The sequence below is a fragment of the Solenopsis invicta genome, chromosome 2, assembly GCF_016802725.1.
Source record: "Solenopsis invicta isolate M01_SB chromosome 2, UNIL_Sinv_3.0, whole genome shotgun sequence".
NCBI classification, from domain to species: Eukaryota; Metazoa; Arthropoda; class Insecta; order Hymenoptera; family Formicidae; genus Solenopsis; species Solenopsis invicta.
Window position 1 is genome coordinate 19028572 of NC_052665.1, and position 24481 is coordinate 19053052.

Sequence of the window (24481 nt, forward strand, 5' to 3'; positions counted from 1 at the left end):
CAGATTAGAAACCGCGGATCGAGTATTTATAGCCCCGCGGTGCTTCGCGATTGCGCAGGTACGAAACGCGCGTGGAATGCACTTCGGGGATCATCTCAGAATTGCAAGCGCGCGACGGATGCCGGCGAAATATCGTGCGGCGAGATTCAGTTTGCCTTCGCGGCACGGCACAATCTCTGGTCTGTTTTTTTCCTTTACGACTCGCGGCTATCGATTTTCAATAGGTCTCGATATTTATATTCACTTATTATACACTCTTCTCGATGTTACGTTAACTTTTGCTATTCTGTTCCCAATATCTTTCACATAATAATATATTATTATTTTTCGTTACACTTCTTCTTATTTTATTCAACAGTATCTGCAATGCTAGTAAGATTATTATAATATAATATAACTACATAATAATTTACACGGTCTATTTATTTGTTATTTTTGTTTTAAATTTGCGAGCGTAGCCTAACGGTACAAGATTTCCTTCTACCTTACGGCACAAACGTATGCACGAGTTGTCTGATAAATTACGGAAGTTGGCTTCAATCCAGTACCTACTACTGATACGTTCCGTCTAAAACTGAGATCTTGTTGAAATCCAATAGAGAGCTCTAATTTAATCGTTTAACCAACAGCACAGTCAGTCATACTAATCGGCCAACACGTACAGCTGCTCCAGCGACATTACGTAGAAGCGGTACCATTGTGTTTGGGTCTAGAGTTTCTTATCGCGCGCGAGATAATTTCAATCGTTCGACTCGGCAGCAGCTACATTCTGCGATCGTAGACTGCATTTCGCCGGCGAACGATATCCTGCCGCGATAAACGCGCGATCATTTGCCGGAGATACCAATCGTACGAAGGAGGAAACGATCCCACGCCGCGTAATAAAACGACCACGATCATCCGCGTCCATAGTTGACGACCGGTCGGCGCGCCGATGCATACGATTAATATCAACCTCGGCAAGAAAGTGCGAATGAATGGTGTCGCGTAAAACTGCACAACTCCGCGTCTTTCCATCCGGAAACACTCCGCGGGGTACTGTAGTTCCCACAACAATTAGCCACGGTTCAAGAACCTTCGTCGCGAACCTACGCCCGCTAATGAGCAGCAAGAGCAGAGCCGGTAACGACGACAGTTCTCGACATCGAAGGTCAAAAGCAAGCTTGTCGGAATGCCGATTATTTAATGATATTTGTGAATTACAGTTACGAAACTAATTGTTCGGACACGAGATGCAAAAGTTTGTTTTATGGTACAAATTCACGGGCTATAATAATCGAGTTTTTAGGAAAAACTCGATTATTTTCATTTCTAATCGAGTTTTTAGGAAAAACTCGATTAGAAATGAAAATCATGAAAATCCTTACCAGTAATACATTTCCATTAAAAATATATTTAATTTATAACATGAAATAGACTTCCGATATCTTGTATTTGGACAGTTAGTTTCATAACTGTACATAAGATTATTTTGTTTACTTAATATTAATTCGTCACATTTTTGCCATCTTCTCTACACATTTTAGATGTATTTTAAGTAAAAATGGATGAAGATAAAGACAAAATAAAATCGACGCTTTTTGCAATCTATTTTATTTAAACACATCTTTCAATCTAATTTTGTTAATAACAAACAAGTGAATTATTTTTAATTTCAATACAAGTTTTCACTCTCAATTGAGTTTTTCAAAAGTTTATGATTAAATTTAGTGAATTTGTAACATAAAATAAACTCCAAACAGCGAATTAGATTTATGATTCATGATACAAGCGTAGAGTGAGTTTAGAGAACTAACTTCATTGCTTTATTAGATAATAATAAATGACGAAACACAATTAAAATATAATTAATATTGAAACACAATAATTAATACACCGATTAATAACGTATTGGGAATGTTGCAGTCTATAAAGTGTGTGTGTGTGTGTGTGTGTGTGTGTGTGTGTGTGTGTGTGTGTGTGTGTGTGTGTGTGTGTGTGTGTGTGTGAGCATATAATAGGTGCTAATTAGTCTATCTGATTATTGAATCAATTAAACAAGTTTGCTAAATATCAACCTATCACGTCTTCCCACTCAAATACTGGCCAAACGAGTAAATGAAAGAGTAATAAAAAGGCGAATTCCATTGACATAGGTTACAAAACGATAAAGTATGCCGGAATCGCATGGATAGTTCTCGTAAAAGTTAAGTGGTCGTGTCGTAACCTGAGGAAATCTTGAAAATGTTTACTATGTGTTAAGTGGCTCTTAACACGAGCATAAAACGTCGAATTAAATTTCAGCAAGAAGACACAGGAGCTTGTGTTATTTTATTAAATATTAAATATATGAACATCCGCATATGCGCGAACAATTCAACAATAAATTGCGCTTGCGAATTATTATTATCTGTGGCTCCGACGGCACGTGGTAATTCTTTTGCCGCGAATTATGAAGCCACATCTGTTATCTGTAGTACCGTTATAATATTCCCGGAGGTGCGGACAGTCTTCATGTGTACGTAAGATGAATCTCTGCCGGTGCACGCGGTCGCGCAAAACGTTAATAAATATTATCCAGCGGGCGTTGAGCACTATCGAAGTCCAGGAGTAATGGGATATCTTCTCCTCTAACCGAGTTCTTCATTAAACAGTTAACGGGCCTCTAATGCAACTAAATCCTACATGGAGTCCAATCTAATTCTATCTCCGTGTAAGTACTGTACAATCTCGTTACAAGTTCGCGTAACTATAAATTGAGTTTGTGTCCATACAGGTGAATTGGCGAGAGCATTGGTCCGGAATTAACTCAATCCTTGTAGAATTTAGCGGTGGCAATATGTTCCGCAGACTATATGTGACGGTCCGTTAGGGATTATAAAGCCACTCGTATATATTTCTGGATACGCGAGGTATCTAGGTTATTCCGGACACAATTCCGAAAATTCCGTAATATTTTTAAACTGAATTAGTAACTTGTGCTTAATGCTTTTGTCTGTGGTTCCAGAATTAAAAAAAAAAAAAAAAAATTCACGATATATATTTTTTTTTATTCAATCAACCAAAAAATGCATACGTTTTTTATACGTTTCATCGGAATATCAAATATTGTTTTGCAAGAGTTAAATCTTGTTATAGCGGTATTTTTTTTATCTGCAGCATAAACGAAGGAGAATTTTAATGCAACACCGTGATATATATTCTACTATAGTCGTAAGGTATATTGTGTGAAACACATCGAGAAAAAACCTGAACGTCGTACTTCATCGAACTTAAAAGACGTACCGTAACCCGCTTCGAGGCGGCCTTGCCCAAAATTCTTGTAACTTACGAAATACACCACGTGGCATCCCATGCGGGATGCCGGCGATGGCCGGGGTGTGGTCTCCGCAGTTTCTCTCGTTACGTCACCGCGAATACACGGCCGGTCTAGTCATGCACTTTCCGAAGGTAGTTGTCATTCTCGTCTCTTCCGTCTCGCTCTTCCCTGATGCATCGCGCGATTCTGCCCTTACACGCACGGAATCATTCTTCCGCGAATTACGCTGCGTGCATTATCACTCGACGGAGAGAAGTTAATTGGCATTCTCACTTATTGCTCGACAGATTCGCTGGAAGGCAAAGTGATTGGATTACGTGGCACCGATATCTCTCGAGTGCATTCTGCTGCAATCTTCTTACTTGTCGATGCTATTGCATATAATTGGATCAATACTTGTCACTCATCAGATTGACATCGGAGCTTGTAGGACTGATATTGATATAATAGTAATTATAGAAACAATCAAAGATGATGAAGAAATATTTAATATCGTTAAATTAACAGAACGATAATTAAATATACATATGCTACGTAATTTATATTTACAATGGCATCCGTTTGCCTTGTTCTGAATGAATAAAACCGTCACTGTTGTTTTAATAACAAAAGTTTACATTTATCGTGCGTCGCATGACTACGTCGTCAAAAATTGCGCGTCGCGGTTTTACAGTTGAGTGTGTATACATACATACATATATATTCATACCCTTGTATACATATATGTATAAAAGGCTCGACACCATGAAGAGCGTACTATAAGTTTGTAATATAAGCTATAGGATATGATTGCACAGTAATCCATTAGACAATGTATTATGTGAAGCGAATAATTACTAACATTATCATATCAAGATCAATATCTTAATTGAGACAAATTTATATGACTTACACACGATTACATGTGATTTTTAAAAGTACCTTTTATCTATAAATGCATTATAGAGATTTATTTGATTTAAATTATAACAGATATAAAAACGTTGGCATTTTAAAATACATAATTATATCATTTTATGAAATATTACTCAATGATTTATTAAAATTGTATCCTAATTATTTTCTTTTTTAAATTAGGAGAGAGAGGTGAAGTAAATAAAATTTATATATATATATATATAAAACCATATGTATTACCTCATACAGTAATGTATTTTAGGAAAGGAAAAGGTGAAGTAAATAAAATTTATATATATATATATATAAAACCATATGTATTACCTCATACAGTAATGTATTTTAGGAAAGGAAAATAATTTTTGAAAGCGTACTAAGAGGGTTTAAGTGAACTCTTGACTTCGCAAACATGCGCAAGATAAGCCATCATTCCGTATAATAATTTCGAATACGCGGAAGACCTTCGCTCGTTTCTCGCAATTTTAGGGCGTCTTTTTGCGGCGCATGTCAAATGATACCGCGCCGGCGGTTCTTTAAAGCCGACGACAACGTCTGCCGCGTTCTTTCGTGACCTAACTAATACGTGGCTCTACTACGTATGACTCAGCGAGCAACAATCTCATTCACCGAGAAACGAGAATCGCGATAAACTGGTATAAACGCTTTCGCAATGTCGGTACGGAGAAGAAGAAAATTTCTAGGATGGAAAAGCGTTTTGCTAATTGGAGCCATTCGCTAATCGTACGATATTCTGTTTCTTTCCTCCTTCTCCTTCGCGGTGCATGTTTGCTATGAAGACTTTTACTGTGCGTAATGGGAAGCACATGATACGACCAGTATCCAGTTGGGAATAGAGAATTAAAAGTCGGGAATCGAAAGTTGAGACTCGACAGCAGATATAATAGGTGAGAGTTCTATAAGATTAAAAATTTTGATAATTGGAAGCTGAAAATTCAGAAGCTGAATAATTGAGATTAAAATTTTTATTTGGATTTATCAATTTTTAATTTCGATCATTCAGTTTTAAATTTTCAGCTTTCAATTCTCAGTTTTCACACAATCTTAGAATCTCAATTATCTTTCGTTAATGCCAAGTCTCGATTTTTATTTTCGACTTTAAAATCTTCATTTTCTAACTTAGCAATTCATGTAGAATCGAACATAAAATAATATTGAACGTTTGCGCTAAAATTTGTGAGTCGTACGAACCAACTTGCTTTCGAAATTATTGTGTTTAGATTTCCTTGGTGAAATCAGTCACGCAAATAGTACATGTGCGTCAATGGTGTTTCGGATTGCTTTCCATCGCCCACTCCTACTCGTACTTAGAAGCAGTCGCAGCGTAGAATGCATAGCACGTCGCTCGAGAATGATTTCATCCTCTATTTCCATGGATTCGTGGATTCTCTCGTGGGTGGCTGACAGCTTTGTTTCGAAAATGTTTTATGAGAATTTATCCCGATACGGATATGAGATCGTTGTATCAATTATACGTGAAAACGATATTGTCACCCGTTGAATCTCATCGCACACTTCATTGTCAGTTACATGTAATTTCCGGGAAGTTAGGCCGTAAAATTGTATTAAATGTGATGCATGATGCTGATTCGCGCGATTTATGGATTGCCAGTAGGTGGGATCTGCGCCCGTTTTAGAAGCGGCCGTTGATCAACGCGCGGTGACGTTGTGATTTATACTCCATCACGGCTTCAGCGCATTATTCGAGTGAAGTGCAAACCATCTGAGAGTCCTTCGCACAGTCACTTCGCACTGCAAATCATTTTTCGGCCCTAACCGTACTGAAAGCGAAAATTTCTTCGCCGCAAATGTCGACTTACACTTTCAATTCCGTAATGATAAATTCTATTTCGATATTTATAACAATGTTTGTAGTTTGCGTACTTATTGTTAAAAAAATGAAAACGAGATTTTTAATAATGCGTATGCGCGTTAGTCCAATTGTCGTTGGTCCAATAATTCTGTCAATTCGATCGTTCATGTATCAAACTTGATAAATACAGGACACGCATAATGAATACGGTTGTCATGTATCTACTGCTGCATTCCGTGAGAGACACCAATAGGAATGATCGTCGCTCTATTTTCCCTTCATGCCGATATAAATAGATTCTCCGATACTCCATGACTCGAGACTTGGCTGTTGTTTCGAGTAATTTTATTTTTATTTTTCCCGATGCCGGTGAAAAATATCTGACCGTCTATTTCGGTGCTCCAACAGATCTATATATTGTCTTATATACACATCGCGCACGGTACGATATCCAAACATTGCTGAGAGTTTCTCAAATATCACAACATGTATCGAACAAATTAATGGATATTAGTTGCTTGTTGTGGCGGCATGTAATTAATGTTTTTCGTATATAGTACTTTAAATTCAAAAATTCCTTCAAAGTATTCATTAAAGCTAATATTAAGTAATGTAATAACGCAAAAATATCGATATTTTGACAGTCTCTTAGTTAGTATTTTTTTGAGAACACGCCGACTCTGTCTTATCAAATCACGACACGCTCCAGATTCACTTCGCGAGAATGCCGACATTCTCGGAACAGATGAAGACAGTAAATTCCTTCGAACACCCGGTGCAGTCGCCGGTGCAGTCGGCGGTTAACTCCTTCTTGGTGGCTGACCACAATTTAAATACGAGAAAGAATACGCTCGCACAGTTGCGGTCGTGCGACCTCGCATGGTGAAAATTACAATTTCAAAGTTTCATACAATACAAAGCGCGCACACTTAATTGTTCCTTCACTGAACGCGTACACATGCACAGGAGTGATTAACGTCTTGGTACCGATGCTTCGTATATTTTCTTTGTATCACAGACGACTTTGAAAGTATTCAAATTCGAAGTAAGTAATTAGGATAGATATTAAAGCAGCACAGTGTCGACCACAATTCGATTATCCTGTTTGAAAAGAATCGATAGTGAATGATAGAAACAGATTTAAACTTTATTTAAATGTTATCTAATTTTATAGCAAAGTTATTGTTTTGAGCAGACCGATATTTAAGCTGTTACAAAGAAATGATCTATTTTTATCATTTCTTACTCTCATAATTTACTTTCATTATTAAATACTGATCTGAACGTGTATGTTTTTCTATATCATTTGTCAAGTTATTTAATCTAAAAATTTAATTAAGTTATTTAATTTAAAAATTTAGAATTGCTTCGTATATATAAAAAATAGATGATTTATATATATTTGTAAAAGATAATAAAATTATTTATATAGAAAACAACAATTTAATATTAAAATATTATACAGTATGTCACACATAAATTGAAAACATGATAGGATAATATCAATTTCGACAAAACACAATAGATAGATAATGATTAAAGATGATTACTAAGACTGCTTTCTGAAATTCACTGCGAGAAAATCTCTAGCTCACATATAGATTTTTAGTAAGTACTCTAAATGACTAACGGAACGCATCTTAAATTATATGCTAAACAACGTAAAAAAGAAGATATTCATGAATCAAAAACACAATAGGATTATAGATTATAGATTTCTTATCTAATTCTATCAGATTTTTTAAGTAGGACAGTGTCTTTGTCGGATTCCACACGCATCAAGATGAATCACAAATGAAATAATCCTAGCCGAGATATGTATCGTACGCTTGTAATCTTTCGACTTCAACATCTATAAATTAGAGACGTAATTTTCGTGAATTGTTTTTCCTGGTTTTATAACAGTACATAGATAATATTTTAAAAATCAAAGCGGTGCGAACAGTTATGGCGTAGCATTTTCCACGTAAGCGATCGATATCCAAAGATAATTTCCGCGAAGGCAACAGATAGTTGGATACTTGTTAGATACTTGCTACCGCGAGCGAAAACGATACGGAGTCGTCGATAAAAATAATTTTGTTGACATTAAGCGTAAATCGGCCGCCGAAACATCGTGGCCGCCCACGTCTGACATAGATCGGACTGCAGCTACTGTTTTAAAGGTGCAGTAAAGCCGGATGTGTGCATGATTAAAGAAACCAAATTAACGACGAATTAATAATTCTCTTATAGCACTATACGAAGATTAGTAAAGAAAACAGATAGGCAAGGCTCGTAGAATGGCAAGTTTAAGGTTAAATCGTTCTAACTTTCTCTGCTCTATTATATATATGTTGGGTTCAAGTCAGTTCGTGCGCGTTGCACTTTCACTTTATAATTATGATAATTTATATATAAGCAGTTTTCTAAGAAAATTAAATTTAAGTGTGAAATTATCGCGCGCAATTTGCATTGATCAATATTTGCATAAAAGTGCGATGATTCATATTTTAATGTAAATATTGAAGTACTTTCGCAGATAAACGAACCATCTGTTCTTTAATCTCGTTTCATCAGTTTCCTTGTTTGAATACGTTTCGTTACGTGTTTCAATATGAATTTCAATACGTATCTAACTTTGATCGAATACCTGCCTTTGAACTATAATCAATTTCATAGTATACCATGAAAGCTCTTAATTCAACATATATTGATTATTACCATATTCTATCTATTAATCAGACAATTGCATTTATTTAACGTCTAACAGATTTAATTTATGTCTATACATTCTTTCAAGATATATTAAAATTATACGATGGTCTTTTTTATCCAAATTCAAAGATTCCTAATTTTACTTTTTTAGATTTGATACACGTATATTCTTATATATATGCAAATGTTATTAGCAATGTGATGTTCTTCATTAGTTTAATTTGTGTGCCGACTTGATTTTACAAACACATACGTGCATGCGTACAACGTATGCAACGCAACCATGAGTTTATCTGATGCGCTTCCGAGCATGACGATGAGCTGCATGACGCAATGTCCAAATTTATGATTAATCGAGCTCTCACGCGACTCGCGTACGTGCTTTCTGCATTCGCGACGTGTTATCTTCATCTTTATCTTGAGAAAGGATAAATACAATCTCAAACGAACAGTAGCCGTTATTAGCATTTCACTAATTAATTATTCAGTACATTGACATATTAAACATGTTCTCATAATTTAATTTTATAACACTGTAATGAGAATAGTGTTTTCTGTAATTTGCGATTAAAGTTCATCATTCATCAGTTTTTACTTTCTAATCTATCGAATATTATTTTAGTAATTAAAGAAAATTTAAATATTTTTCTAATACATTTTATTTAAAATTAATTGACAAATATAAGATTTTGTTTTGTGTCTAGGTACGTGTTTATAGATGTATATTATGCGATTAAAAAAATAGAAATGCTTATACTGGAGAAAACCTGCAGAGATTTACGTAATAGAATATAAGTGTAAGTTATACACAACGGAAAAATTATAACGTGATATATTTTTTTTAGTTAAATTATTCTCAAAATTTTATTTGTTTTTTATATAAATTGTATTTTCTTTAACAAACTAAGATATCCCTACGTAATAAACCTACGTAATAAACCTACTTTTGATTTTCCCTTCGTGATGCGCAAACACACACACACACACATACACACGTAGATACACACACTTGGGTATCTTTGTAGCGTGATGTTGACTGATCGTCCGGGCGTTAACTGACCCGCTTCGACCCGTGAAATGCAAGGTAATCGCTTGCTCATCTGATGTCTCTCATCCGGATTGCGCTACGCGACATCGAATTCTTCACCGTGCTCCATCGGCTTTGTTAATAAGTCCATTTGTTTATCGATTTTGACGGTACATTTTTTGGACGAATATGTGTCAATATTCTATTAATATTTTCAAGGATATCAAACGTTTCACATCCATCGTTTCAACATAATTGAATCGCGTGACATTTAAAAAATGATTACAAGTACCATCAATCATCTTTCATCAAAATGCGCGTGAAATCGATTATTTAAACTCTCGTAATAATTGTATATTTGTCACGCTCGAGATTCGTACATCAGCGAATCGGTCTTTTGCAGAGAAAAGAAAAGAGTGACCACGCACGTTGTTCCTTCGATTCATTCCCCGGTACAACGATGGGATACATGACGCAACGTCCGAAAGTCATGATTAATCGAGGTTCGTCTTACGCGTTTGCGAACCGCTCCGGTCCCGGCCTTCCTGTTCCTTTTTCGGAGAGCACACGCGCCGCGCTGCGTCGGAAACCGCGAGTGCGTCGTATGGCGTGCACCGACGCATCACGTCGCACGCAAACGGCATATGAGCTCAGAGGCTCCGTTCACGCGTGCACGCATGTACGGATACTGGCCGCGACCGCGGAATATAATAGCGGTAATACGATGGAACTGGGCCAGTCTTGCTTTGACGCGCGTCTTAGAAGCTTCCACCTGCTGCGTCGCGCGAGTTTTCGGTCACGAGTTTTGCTCTGACCGTTCCCGAGGTTAGTGTCTCGTTAAGTGACAAACGAAAATATACACTTTCCTGTCGCCGTAAGTAGGCCTCGGAGAAGAGTTCTCCGTCTCTTGTGTGTCTGAAGTGTTACCAGAGTATCCGATTATGCTTTCCAAATGGTGTTTCGCGAAACAGAGCGGTACTGCATATTTATTTCAATATTCACGTAATTCTTACTTTACTCGTGAATTTGTTAAGCTAAATCATGTTTTTTTTTTATATTTTGTAAAACGAATTATTATATTTATTGTGAAATTTCATTGCTGAATTAAATTATATTGCTGAATTTATTAAACTTATCGGTTTATTTTTATCGGATTATTTTGAATATATATATGATCTTTTTTCGTTTTCTCTTTCTCCTTTTGTCTATAAAATAATATTTAAAGCATATTGGCGAATGAGCAATCTCGTTCATTCGATAACGTTCGTTTTAATTTTAGATTGTCGATTGTTATCGAAAAAAGAAAATGTTAATTCACGCGAGAGAGAGTGTGTTAATTAACACCGCAGTGTTACCTCCTAATGGATTAATTCCCAACCGTAATGGACTGTAAACTAGAGAATGTATTAGGTTGCACTCCACTCGCGTGACATTACCATGATGAGCCGAGATATGATAGCCCATTAAGGAGTAAAACATACGTATACTTTTCCGTTACTCTGTATGATGGCGACGTTTATTTATTCAATGAAAGCGATCTGAAGTAAATTACCTTACTTTTTTAAATATTTTCAACTAGCTGCTTCTGATGTATAATCAATTAATTAAAACATTTTAATATTACTAAAGCACTAACTATAATTTTATATAAAAGTTCTTGCATACATCGGTTAAATTTACTTTTTATTCGCGTGCGCATTTTTTGCAATATTGTTTATTTAAAAAAAAGAGATACACGTTTTGCACAGTATATTTTAGTACTCTAATTAATTTTCTGTATGTAACTAACCATCACTTACAGTGTCAGATCGTGGTTGCATTGATCGTGCAGGTACGATGTATCTGATTGATCGAACGTATAATTAATACATGTCTGCACACCACATTGGCGCCGATATCTTATACTATAAATTTGCCACTTTAGCATCTTGAGCACATTCCCAAAATATTTATTCGTATGTAATTTAAATTTTTGTTTAAATATATAACAAACTAAACTTATTGATCTTCATGAAAAGAATGAGAAATGACACAATTATATTATTATTAAGATATTTTAATATTTTATAAATTAGATAAAATTATTATCCGTATTATTAATGAAAATATTGAGTGATTCGATTTACTACAATTTATTGCAAATAATTAATATTTATAAATGTTTTATTTAGTAATATATTACATCATATTTTTTACATAATTAAATAAAATAATACCATATTGTCAAATATAATATGAAGATATTAAAGAATTGATTATTCTTGTTACATTTGCTTCCACGTTGCCAATCACAAATTATTTGGCACAGTTATTGATGACAAATACGATAGCGACGAAACCTTGGAAACGTAGTTATGGCCCATCCGTTGGCACATTCGTGTGTACTTTGTTACATAACAACACGGTACGACTCTCGCGGTTCGCGGACCTGCACGTCTTATCGTCTGATGTCATAGTTACAATTTCACAATGACCTCAAGTCTGGTGCGGCACGTTGCCTAGCGGCAGTCTCGTGTCTTTCGCGGTTTCATTCACGCAACATGATATCACTGATACTGATACGGAACGTTTCATATATTTCGGTTTACTTCATTGCCGAATGATCGCCTTTCTTATCATGCTTTATGTCAAGGACCACCAAATAACGAACCGCATCCGCATCCGGACCCAAGACACACTTTTGACGGTCGAGAAAGCGATAAACGGAAGAAATAATGCTATTTCGGTATACACGAGAAGCTAGCTTTAATCACTCGTCTTCTCTTACATTTAAACAAAAAAAGAAAGGAAAATCACATTTTTGAATTAGTATAGGCTTGTAGTGCTTGACTTTGAATCATTATTAAATCTTACAAGTTTTTTAAATGAATCTCTATGAAAAATAATTAGGGACTTCTACTTTGATTCACGAGTTTGTTTCTAACGGAGATCAATTTTATCAAAAATATTTTTCGAAAAAAGATATTTTATTTAAACTGTGAAAAAAAAATTTTTAGTGCTATTTAAAAATATTTTTACTAAGGCAGCTCTAATTTGTAAATTTTTAATTTTATTAGATAGTAAAAGAAACAATTTATTGTAATTTTTCATTCTTGGGAAAGAGATACTTTGTTGAAAAGCCGGAAATTGTGCTATCCAAAGAAAGATTTCACCTCTATGTACATTTTTAAGTAATTGCTAAATATACGTTATCACACTATATTCGAAGAAATCGTTCTTCAAGAACCGTTCGGGCCATGTGCTGCTTCGATTCGCTATGCGGTGATGGCTCACAGCAATCCGCGATACCGCGACATAGACAAAGATTGCACTTGAGAGCCTCTGTCCGGTATTTAGTCTGCGAGATGATAATTACCGACAGCGTAATTGCCATGATTCGCGTACTCTCGTTAGGTGCACGATGAAATTACTGCGCTTCATGAATCTCTACCGGCTATAGATGTCACGACACAACCTGCACCTCGACGCTAATCTCACACATGAATAATTCAATATGATCGAGAGCGTCGATACGACAATTTTATAATAGTAGAATAAGCGGTGTTTATATATAGATCATGTTTTACCACTTTTATTAATTATTATTAGCTATTAATGACAGTAAAAAGAAATTGGTCTGCTCTTATATTACAATAGAACTTTTTTATTACGATTATTACACTAGGGTAGGTAAAAAAATTAATGCCCTTAGCAAAAACTGTTCAATTGAAGCATTTCTTAATGGCAACCAAATATTTTGTTTTATATAACAAAAAATTTAATTGTTTCCGCAAAATATGTGTAAATAAACAAGTGTAAATATACTTGTTTATATTAATTAAATAGTTTTGCTCAGTACTTTTTATCCACTAATATAAATAAATTCAGTATTTTTTACTTTAATTAATATAAAAATACAAATATTTATATTTCTCAATTAAATTTTTGTAATATAAAACAAAATATTTGATTGCTATAAAAAAATTTTAATTAAACAACTTTTGCTAAAATTTTCTTTCTCAATGTATATTAGAATTTTTTTTATTATTACTGTCACTATTGTCAAATTTTAATTATCTCCACGACACTCACTGTTAGTATTATTCAATTAATTTTTTGTTCACGTAATCTCATTTTTAATCTCGTACTCTCAACGAGCATTATTAACTTGTCTCTCATATCTGAATTTCTTCTATTTTCCTTTCATTCTCCTTCTCAATTCTGACACGATAACATATGTTTCTCTAATCAAACTAAACGTTATCACTAATTGATTATTAGACACGGCCATCAAAACGTTATCGCATACCTAGTCTAATCTATTCCGCAAGTTTGATACGAGGTACGCATGATCGCTCGAACAACTGGTTTTATTTCGGCTGATCGAAGCGAGCTAACTGCGAAACGCCCCTGAAAATTCGAAAGTTGGTCACAAGTCGGTTTTCATGCATATATAAATAAATAAATACGCGTGCTCTCACCGATGATCAAGCCGGCATCGGCGATGATGCGTCGAAAGGAATAATCAATGTCGGGCCGATTGACGCGATCGGTCGCTAATTCATTGAGAAAGATTTAACCGCGGCCCGTATAAAGGGATACGTTAATGCGATACAAGAGCGCGGGAATTAATGAGTATGTAAATGCGTCTGGGACGAAAAAGGTTCATCGAATAAAGTATATAGTACGTGATCGCCGATGCCGTAGCAGAATAGTGTTAAGCAAAACACGAGACTGTTCGAAACGCGGTTCTCAAAAGCGTCGATGTCCAAGAAAAATGTGTCAAATATTTATATCTTTCCAATAATGTCCCCGTTTTTCATCGATCTGTCTCACTTTCATCAGAATAATTGTTTTATTGAATATGACTTAATTCAATTGGATACTGCAATAATAGAAAATTGATACACGGTTACTACGTTTATTTGTTGAATTATTTATTAAATTATTCTTTTTCCACTTTTTTAAATATATCTTATATGTTTTACTAATCTTGAAATAAATTATTTAAAAAAAAGCAATTTATTAAGATTTTAATTTTGCATAAACTTTGAATTTTAATCGCTGATAAATGTATACCTCTATAAATAAATTAGAAAATTGTTAACACCAATATTATAGTCTACGAATTTGTAATTAAAATTTAAATCTATGGTTTAAGAACGTTAATTTTTCTGCACAGTATAATTTAAGTATACATAAATATGTAATATGTAATATGTACATGCATACATTTTTCGTGAATCCGATCCATTTGATCTGAAAAATACGTAAGAAAAGAAAATTCTTTGACGTAAAGTGTTTCGTGTAAAAGTGTAAATTACAATAACAATATTCAAGAGTAATTTGGGTTTACGGAGCAAACGAATTTAATCGGAGTGTCCGCCCACATGTCGACAATGAGGGTCGTAATTCACTGCGGGTGAAGGACGCCGTACTTTCCGATTTGATGGGATTACTGGCCGACGAGACTGAATTCGTGTCCGCTTCATGGAGCACGTCATAATAACGAGCCGGTGTGCGCCGTGACCGTGGACGACGCGGTGCCGCGAAACACGAGGGACCGGGGATTAAGAGAAATGCTATCATTGTGCGCGCACGACACTGAAGCCATAGACAGCTACCGTGGAAAAGGGGGAATATCGTTCATCCGTATATTTAATTCCTCCAACGTGCACCTCTGAATTCCCTCGACGCGACGGTCCATTCAACAACGAAATTCCACGCTTGACATTTGACTCGACGAACCCAGTTCAAAATTGTCCGTAAATCTCGACGAAACGTGCGGGAATTTATATGCACGAGCGAGAGAATGATGTCGAAAGGTGTCCGAATGACGTTTACGTAGCCAAGAGCATGGGGCGTTCTCACGATTCGGATAATAAAAATCGCACGCGCGTCGGATAATTTTAGTGCGCGATCAAATATTCGGGGACCGTCTGTGATTTCTTAATAATGAAGAATCGCTTCGGAGATCATCAGATCGTAAATATTTCGGCATTAATGCGACGTCGTTACTCAGGCGTTTACGATTTGTGCCGAAACACGCGTAAATCATCGACCGCTAAGACGGAGTTGGCGAAGGTTGTAATTTTATTTTAATAACTCGTGATGTATAATGTTTATAGGGAGATCCGTGCGCGAAGCCGCCGTGGGATACATATTGTTGTCGATGAAAGAAGTAACAAATGTGCTTTACTTGATCACGAGTTTAGTAAATATCATTTTACATTGCGCGATGATAAATAATATTCTCGTGTTATACGCGCGCGCAAGAGAACCCGCTCATCTTGCGCCATGAGTTTTTGTCGTATTTCTGTAAGAAGAAAATATTAATTGAACAGGTTTCGTTATATCCATCCATGCAGATTCCGTCTGAACAAACGAATTTCTGCATTAATTAGCGATTTTATTATTAATGGAAATTTATTCATATTTCTTCAAATTTTTTATGATATAATTATTAATTCTGAATTGTTTTTATCTTGTTCGTTCTTTTCTACTCAACCGTGTATGCAACGTTGTTCAACGCAATAAATACATTTTTTTCTCTTTTTTTCTCATATAATTAAACAACACTACGTAAAAGAAACGTAAAAGAAGCAATTTGTAATTTGTAATTGTTGCGAAGTATTTACGTAGCGTCTGTGTTACACTGCTTTTGACGGATAAGCGCATCAAGTTACACATTTATGCTGAGCAAATGTTCAAAGTGCATAATGCTTCTCGTGCCGCAAGGTGCTGAGTCTGGACATACTTATGTATATTTGATACAATAATGACGCAATTATGGAATTATTTCAGATTAAGGCTCAATTGGCAAGTTAGAAAAGCTCAGCTCTGAGATAGTTATATTTTTATTAAAATGCCTTGCTTGAAAGACCACATGTTTTGTGAAAAGAGCTAATTATACGCATGTAATATGTTCGCCAATAAAATGTTAAAATATTAATTAATATTTTGCACGTTAAGTACACGATGACCTATTTTTCTCTCCGTTACAGTAAGGAAAGAAAAATAGGTCATCATTTACTTCACTTAAAAGCGTTTTACTGTAGGTTAGATATTCTAAAAGTTCATACTTTTCCGCGTGTATCGTGCTTCACATTATCATAAATATGAGATATAAAAGCAGCGTTTAACGATTCTTCGCTATAACCTCTTCAGAATTTAAGGTTAATTGATGCGGCTCGTTTACATATCTACTATTTAAAGATTAAAAATTATTGTGACGGATAGAGAGAAGAGAGAATGAAAAAGAAAAAAAGAGAATTATGAATCGTAAATTGCATTTTACAATTTATCGAGTTGCAGCCTTACGTATACTTTAATACACTATATCCGTAAAGCAATAAATATCGTCTTTCTTATAAAATAAACTTGTTTGATTGCGAAAGTTGATTTAATCGCCCGAGAGGAATATTGACAATGCGATAATTTGCAATTCAAGTACTAATTTATTGAATTTATATTTTATAGCCGTAAAATGTCACGTGCAAAATTAGTTTAATACGTTCTCGATTAAATTAATTATCCGTTTCTAAACGAACAGACTTAAATTCGCTCTTCTTTTATTAAATTATAATTTTTCAAATAAAGATTACTCTGATCAATTGAATATTAATTGCATGAATTACTTGCGGTCTTTTTGTTACATTAGCCAATCCAATTCTTCATATGTTTAATCGTGACGAGATTTCGCACGGGAAAACGCACCGCGCTCAACATCCATTCGTCACGCGATTTCGCGCGCGACTTTACTCACGAGTGAACGCAAGTACGCATTACGCATACGCGTATAATCGTGCGTACGATTACGATGTTCACCGCCACCATCGTCGGCGGCGGCTTCGCTTACGGGGTCGCGAAGTGAATTCTGAGGCGCGTGACTAATCGCGCGACACCGTGTCATCGCGATGCATCACGAGGTGTGGAACACCGGCAGACGTACGCAGTCTCGCACACACACACACACACACACACACACACACACATCGTGATATTTATTGTCGCAAACGGAAATAAAAATAATGCGAATGTATATACGGCATCGGCCGCCTGTGACATCAGCCCCTCAATCAATCCGTTTTGCATGATGATGCATGAAGCGCATTCGGCGAACGTCGCGAGGACACTTATCTGGGTGTGGACGCGATGAACGTTGCCCATATAAATCCTTTCGCCAGCACCAGAGAATCTCGATTATCCAGATAGTTTAACGGTATGTTTGAACATTCGCGTTATGGTCAATATTTAATGTTGGACATACAAATGAAATGTATATACTTTATAAATATTATAACATGAAGATCATCCATTTTTTATTAACGATTTATTTTATTTATGAGAGATATATAATCATACTTTGCGTTGAAGTGTAATTTGAAAAGAGTTGATTATTTAGACATTATCGTTATCATTATCATCCGTCGTTAATTCAGCTGATTAAAGTAAAGATGTAGTGAAAATCTTACTATATGCTTTTCATGTATATTTCTTCTTCTTAGAACTCGTATTGATAAAATAAATGCGCATCTTTCAAACGAGACTGTTCCAGACTGCAATCGATTCATAACAAGGCTATCGATGATCCTATGCAAATGTTGCAATGCGAAGGTCACGTTTTATTTTCCTCCTTGTAACTAGTTTTGATTTATGATTAGATTTATATATGTTTGTGAATTTGAAAGTCAAATGTCAATCAGTTAACCGAAACGACATTGTTAAATAATAAAAACTTAAGTTAATTTTATGATAATAACTCTTTAAAAATTCATTTTTTTACAATAGGTTTATCAGCAAATATTAATACTAATCTATATATAATATATATTATAGTTTAATATATAGATATTACAAATTAATTATTATATTCACATTTTATTTAATTTGTATTGTTAATTACGAATTTATATGAAAAAATAATCATAGGATAAAATTATCAGTTTTAATTGTTTAAAAAAACCAAAAATTAAACAATAATTAATTATACTATTTATATATATATATATTAACAAATAATTAGAAATAATTTTATAAAATAAAACGTACATTTGTTTTATTTTTGTACAATTATCTTCATTATTTGTATAAATATAATTTTTATAACTTTTTTCACAAATTAAAACGTGATCAGTAAACTTGATTATACAATTCCGTTATTTAAACGTGATCGGTAAATTTTCTTGCGGGCAAATCACTTTGGTACATTACTGTAATCAGGAACGAGTTGAGACAATAAATTCGTATAAACACAAATGATGATTATTGGGTCTGCCTACCACATTGCGCTTAGATCCGCGTATATCACACACAGCGTATCAAGAAAATTGCACGTTTTCTTTTGATTACACACTAAGAAAAAGAAGCTATTAATTTGAATAAAATTTTCAATTTCAAATTTTAAATTTCTTTAATTCAAGTATTTATGTATTTAAGTTAAATATATAAATGCTTAAATTATTTTATGTATTTGAAATACATAAATGCTTGAAGAAATTTAATCAAGTTGAAAAATTTAATTAATTTAACTTTTTTTCAGTTTATAAACAGAAACAAATTTATTTCAAGGCATTGTGATTTCTTTTAATAGATAAGAATATTAATGTTCATGTGTAAGAAGTCATCTATTATAACAGTTATTTTTAACAATTAATCTTGGCACCGTGACGGACAAATCTGTGAAGATAACGCTGAGGGATTTTTAACGATGATATATCGTTATAGTTGCGGATCTACCGGTATCCCTAACATACGTCTACCGTAGCAATAACTGCGCCCTTGTGGCTACGATATATCGCGATGGATCTTACAGAGATTTGCTCGGAGAAAGACGAGTAGGCACAAAGGTTCCATGCAAATTAGGTCGGCGTGAAAAACTCGAAACACCATGAACGTAACTCGCAGAGCCCGGAATATAACGCGTCCGTGATAAAGTAATATCCAACCGACTATTGCGTTTCGACGTTTATAGCGAATCTGCATCAGAATATTGTTACACTTATCGAATGTACGATCACTGTTCCGGATTTCGCTTTATGTATTTGTAGATTTGTATCTGTCAGATCGATGAACATTTTCAATATAATGCTTCTGTTATTTTATAAACAAAATCACTTCTTTGAATTTTTTTATACCAAGGAAGATAAAAGAAAAAAATAAAAGATTAAATAATTTTTTAAAATTTTAATTTATGTTGATTTTTATATAATATCAAAATTTTTATTCTTTATTACATGGAATATCAGCGAATATCAGTTTTATGTTTGACAATTTATTTTAAAAAGTGTAACTATTTTTAATTAATATTAAAAATATTAATATTAAATATATTAATATCAATATTAAAAATATTAATATCAATATTAATATTAATATGAAAAATATTAATATTAAAAATATTAATGTCAAAAATTTTTTTTAATACTACTAAATATAATGTGTAAGATGCTTCAAATATTACAACTAGTACTTGGTGTAAGTTGTTTAGCTTCTTACGTTTCTTAATGTTTATTTTCTTTAAGCGACAGAGAGTGCATCTCAATGAGACATTTTTGGCTGCGCAAAGTGTTTCTAGATCGCGTTCGACTTTGGTTACCGTTTTGCAGCTATGTTTAGATCACGTTCAGCTGGCGACGATAAACTAGGTCGGATTAACATACTTCCTTGTGATAGTTCTCCATCTTTTATCAAAAGAAACTCTATGTCACATCTTTTTTTTTCTCATATATTTTATAATTACCGAGGAATTATAGGATTTCACCAGATCTCATGCGTGAAAATGTTATAACAATCAATGTTTCAATATATGTTTTCATGTAATAACATTTAATATTTAATGTTACGTATTATTACAAACAGTGCGAATTTATTGTTGGAACAAAATCTCGACAATTTATAATTATAGCATATTATACTTGTATCATTTGAATGAAAATAAATACCATGCCCAATTAATTAAAATCCATTATTTACTGATATATTTATTTAAATGTCAGATATTGAAAATTGTACGTTTCTATATATAATTTAAATATAAAGTTGTAAAGTTTACGCAGTAATATCGCAACGCAATAATCAACTGATTACCAAATTCCTCGTAATTAGCGTTGCATTAAAATAATAATAATATTATATATAATATCATGAAATATATATATGAAGCAAGCAAAAGATATTTTAATCTATCTTTGTATTTTTTTAAAACTGCTTCAAAGTGAATTTCATTCTCTTCTACGAAGAGCATCGAGTATCTTTTGTTACACACGTACACAAGTAACTAGGTACCCGAATAACTTGAATGCCTGTAACCAGATTTCGCAGATAAACGGATTTTCCGCATACACAGCTGTTTATTGTGTTACATTACGCACGTTTCATCTCACGGTGATTAAATTGCATTTGCATTACATGCTCAACATCAAATATTGTATATGCTTCTGACATGTACTCTTTAAAGTATTGAAGCAATTAATTAATCAAAGGGTTATTCTGATATATAATAGCCATTGCAACTTTATTTATGGTATAAATAATGCATTTCTTTAATTTTCTTCAGATGGGACGATTACTCATATGGATGCACTTCATGTTGCTGACCGTGCTGTTAGCACCGGTACAGAAAGCTGCAGCATGCAGTTGTGCACAGGCCCATCCTCAAACCAAGTTTTGTGAATCGGATTTTGGTACGATAATAATTTCACGATCAACGATATCTTGCAATTGATATCATAAATATTATAGAATACAAAAAATATAAATTATAAATGTTTTATCTATTTTAATTAAAAAACTATACCTTTTTAATTACTTTTTAACAAATATCTTGTTCTCGATAAAATAATATTTGGATCTAAATGTTAATAATCAACTTTATTTAATAATTTTTTAACGTATTTCAAATATTGATAGCTAATATATCACAGCTTTTCTGTAAAGTAGCGTGACTATTGCGCGCTAAGTAACAGCAAAAATCACTTTCCGCTCTTCGTAAAAATCATCAGTCACGGTTAACGACGTTCTTTTGTCGCAGTTATTGTGGTAAGGGTGAAAAAGGTTCTCCCCGTCAACGACTACGAGATCGCTTACAAGGTCAAGATAAACAGGGTGTTCAAGGTGCGTATTATGTACCGGAGAAGCGCGTTCGTCGCGAAATGCAATCTAGGCTTAACCGTAACGCCTCTGCTTCTTTCTCCCGCAGTCGAACCCAAAGGCCGACATGGCTCTGATGCAGAACCTTTTACGGACACCGTCCTCTGACTCGATGTGCGGAGTGACACTGAACGTCGGCGATACGTACGTTCTAAACGGAAGAATCGTCTCCGGGAAAGCGCTTATATCGTACTGCGGGCTCTCGATAAGATGGGCCGACACGACTACTAGGCAACGTAAAGGATTGAGACAGCTCTATCAACAAGGCTGCGTGTGTGACGTAAGTGCCGGATTATTTTATCTGTTGTCGCTTCAAATTTATTCGCTCTATTATTGATTTCTTAAATATCGAAAAATATATTACATTACTAGATGTTTTGTGCGACAGGCGGCAATGCTTTAGGATTTTATTACTGAGAATGATTGTCGTAATCCTTTGACAATGTTTTGTTTTCTTCTCACGTGATATTACGTTGTTTGATTAGCCATGTTTTTATAACTATAATTGAACTTGTTATACGTGTGGAAATCTAAAGAGAGAAGAATTTTCAAATGAATACTCTAAATGAATAAATCGCATGGGAATACACGCATTCAATCTGGCCATAAATTGAACAGAGACCTATAAATCATACGCAAAATCAAATATTTTTTCAACTGATTCCATGAAACCGACGCAGGCTCGCTGCGTGAAGGGTTTAAGGCAATGAATCACATACGCTGTATATCTCGGTTGACTTTATACAGTCGAGAATGCTTCTCAAAAATGGAGTGTCCTAAAAATACATATCCGCGAGCAAAGGGCAGCACACGAGCGGATATTCGCGCATTTGTTCAATCACGGCTGATTTTTTTTCGCGTGACGCGAGTTTACGCGGCTAAGAATACGAGATCGCGAGAATGGACGCGGAAAAAATGGCCTGGTTTTTGTATCGCAGATTCTGTATACACACTGGAGGCGCAAGGGTGCCGTGCTCGAGTCCAGCGGCGGGAAGAATTGCCTCTGGGAAAGCACACCAGGCCCTCAGGATTGCCAAGAAAAATACGGCGTGTGCATGGCGTTGCCCAGCGGCTGTTCCTGGGTTCCCTCGGTCCCGTACAAGAATTGTATCAAGGAATACCAGCGTAAACGCGAGCAGCAGAGGTCACGAGAACCTTAATTGGCACTTTCGTATCATAGCTTTCGTTCGCGTCCTCGTACGATGGGAAGCAATGGAATTTATCGGTTGTAAAACGACGCGGCGTGCCTGTCAGACAATTTGATGACGGACACGCCGCGTAATCAAGTCATTGAGAGGCGAAGTGTTATAGCGGTAGTTTAATGGAAGGCTGCATATTTTTGCAGCACGTAAAAAGGGAAGACCCGAACCACTGCTATATATTGCATGGAATAATTGAGTAACACGATAGTGTTCGATATTTGGGTTATATACACACGGAGGCAAAAAATTTCTCGTTTTTTTTAGTTTCATTAATTATTGAAAGCAATAACACTCTCTACGATTTTGTAAATTGCCTTTATACTTTTCGAATGAAATCGATTTCATTTAATCAATAGGTCTTTAAAGCTGAAAACTTAATTGGTAAGTTTGTAGCATTTTACTTGTGAAAAACAGAATTATATGTATATCGATTATATTACTGTTGTCATTGATTCCCGTGCTAATTTTATTACCGGGCAAAAACAATTATTAAGAATATCAATATGATACTGTAACAACGCAGTTAAGATAGAATTGCCTAGAATTATCTGTTAAATTATTTGTAACTTGAGTTACTTGAGTTCGATAGCAACAACGTTGGCTAATTCTATTCCATAGTTTATAATGGCAATTTCACTTTAATTGTGACTATACCATCAATTGAAAAAAGTATTAATTATTAGTAGGTCTGATCGAAATTGTAGTGTAACCAACCCTTAATTATTTGATTATTATTAATAAGGGGTAACTTTGTATCGATTAGATATTTTGAAACGCGTGCATATTTCATCTCTGAAATATACATGAGTGACCTACTTCCACAATTATTCTCTCTCTTAACATGCTGTATATATTATATATTGTTAATGTATATTATATATCATTAAATTATTCCAATTATTTCGCGTTGTATGTAATCTTAGATTCATCGTTACAACTTGTACTTTACTACGTTTCGTAATATTTTATGTGTATTTTTAGATCTAAATTAGATTGTAGTTTTGCGTATATATTTGTTTGCGTAGTTTATTATTCATAATCCGTGAACTATTTAATCAAATGAGAACACTGCATATGCAAATTTATAGTCTTTTTTTTTAATTAAAGAAGATTTTGATATTGCATTGTAGACGCATTCATTGTTATATGCATACACTTTTATTAAATTTTGTTGCGTGCAATGGAGTTTCTCGTAGTTTCTCGTTAAATGGAAGTACATTATGTGGGTTGAAATTTTAGTACAAAATACAAAAAATACTAAAAATTTATACGTGCACTTTCGAACGAAGAGACAAAGTTTTGTACCTATAACTTAGTTTAGCTCTTAAATGTGGTACTTTTTTTAAGTGTTATGTGACATGTAAAATAAAAATAAATGAAAACAATTACTCTTAAAAGCA

General features: G+C 34.4%; 2 protein-coding genes across 5 annotated transcripts in view; one reads left to right on the forward strand and one right to left on the reverse strand.

Moving 5' to 3' along the window:
• LOC105193711 (synapsin) overlaps positions 1–24481 on the reverse strand; it is a 51499-nt gene that overhangs the window by 17963 nt on the left and 9055 nt on the right. The window lies entirely within an intron of this gene.
• LOC105193703 (tissue inhibitor of metalloproteinase) lies at positions 10380–24458 on the forward strand. Its single transcript, XM_011158257.3, is given in 6 exon segments — positions 10380–10541; positions 10543–10575; positions 21287–21413; positions 21761–21843; positions 21929–22159; positions 22818–24458. Coding segments are annotated over 6 exon segments (843 nt in total). The 5' UTR covers positions 10380–10394; the 3' UTR covers positions 23040–24458.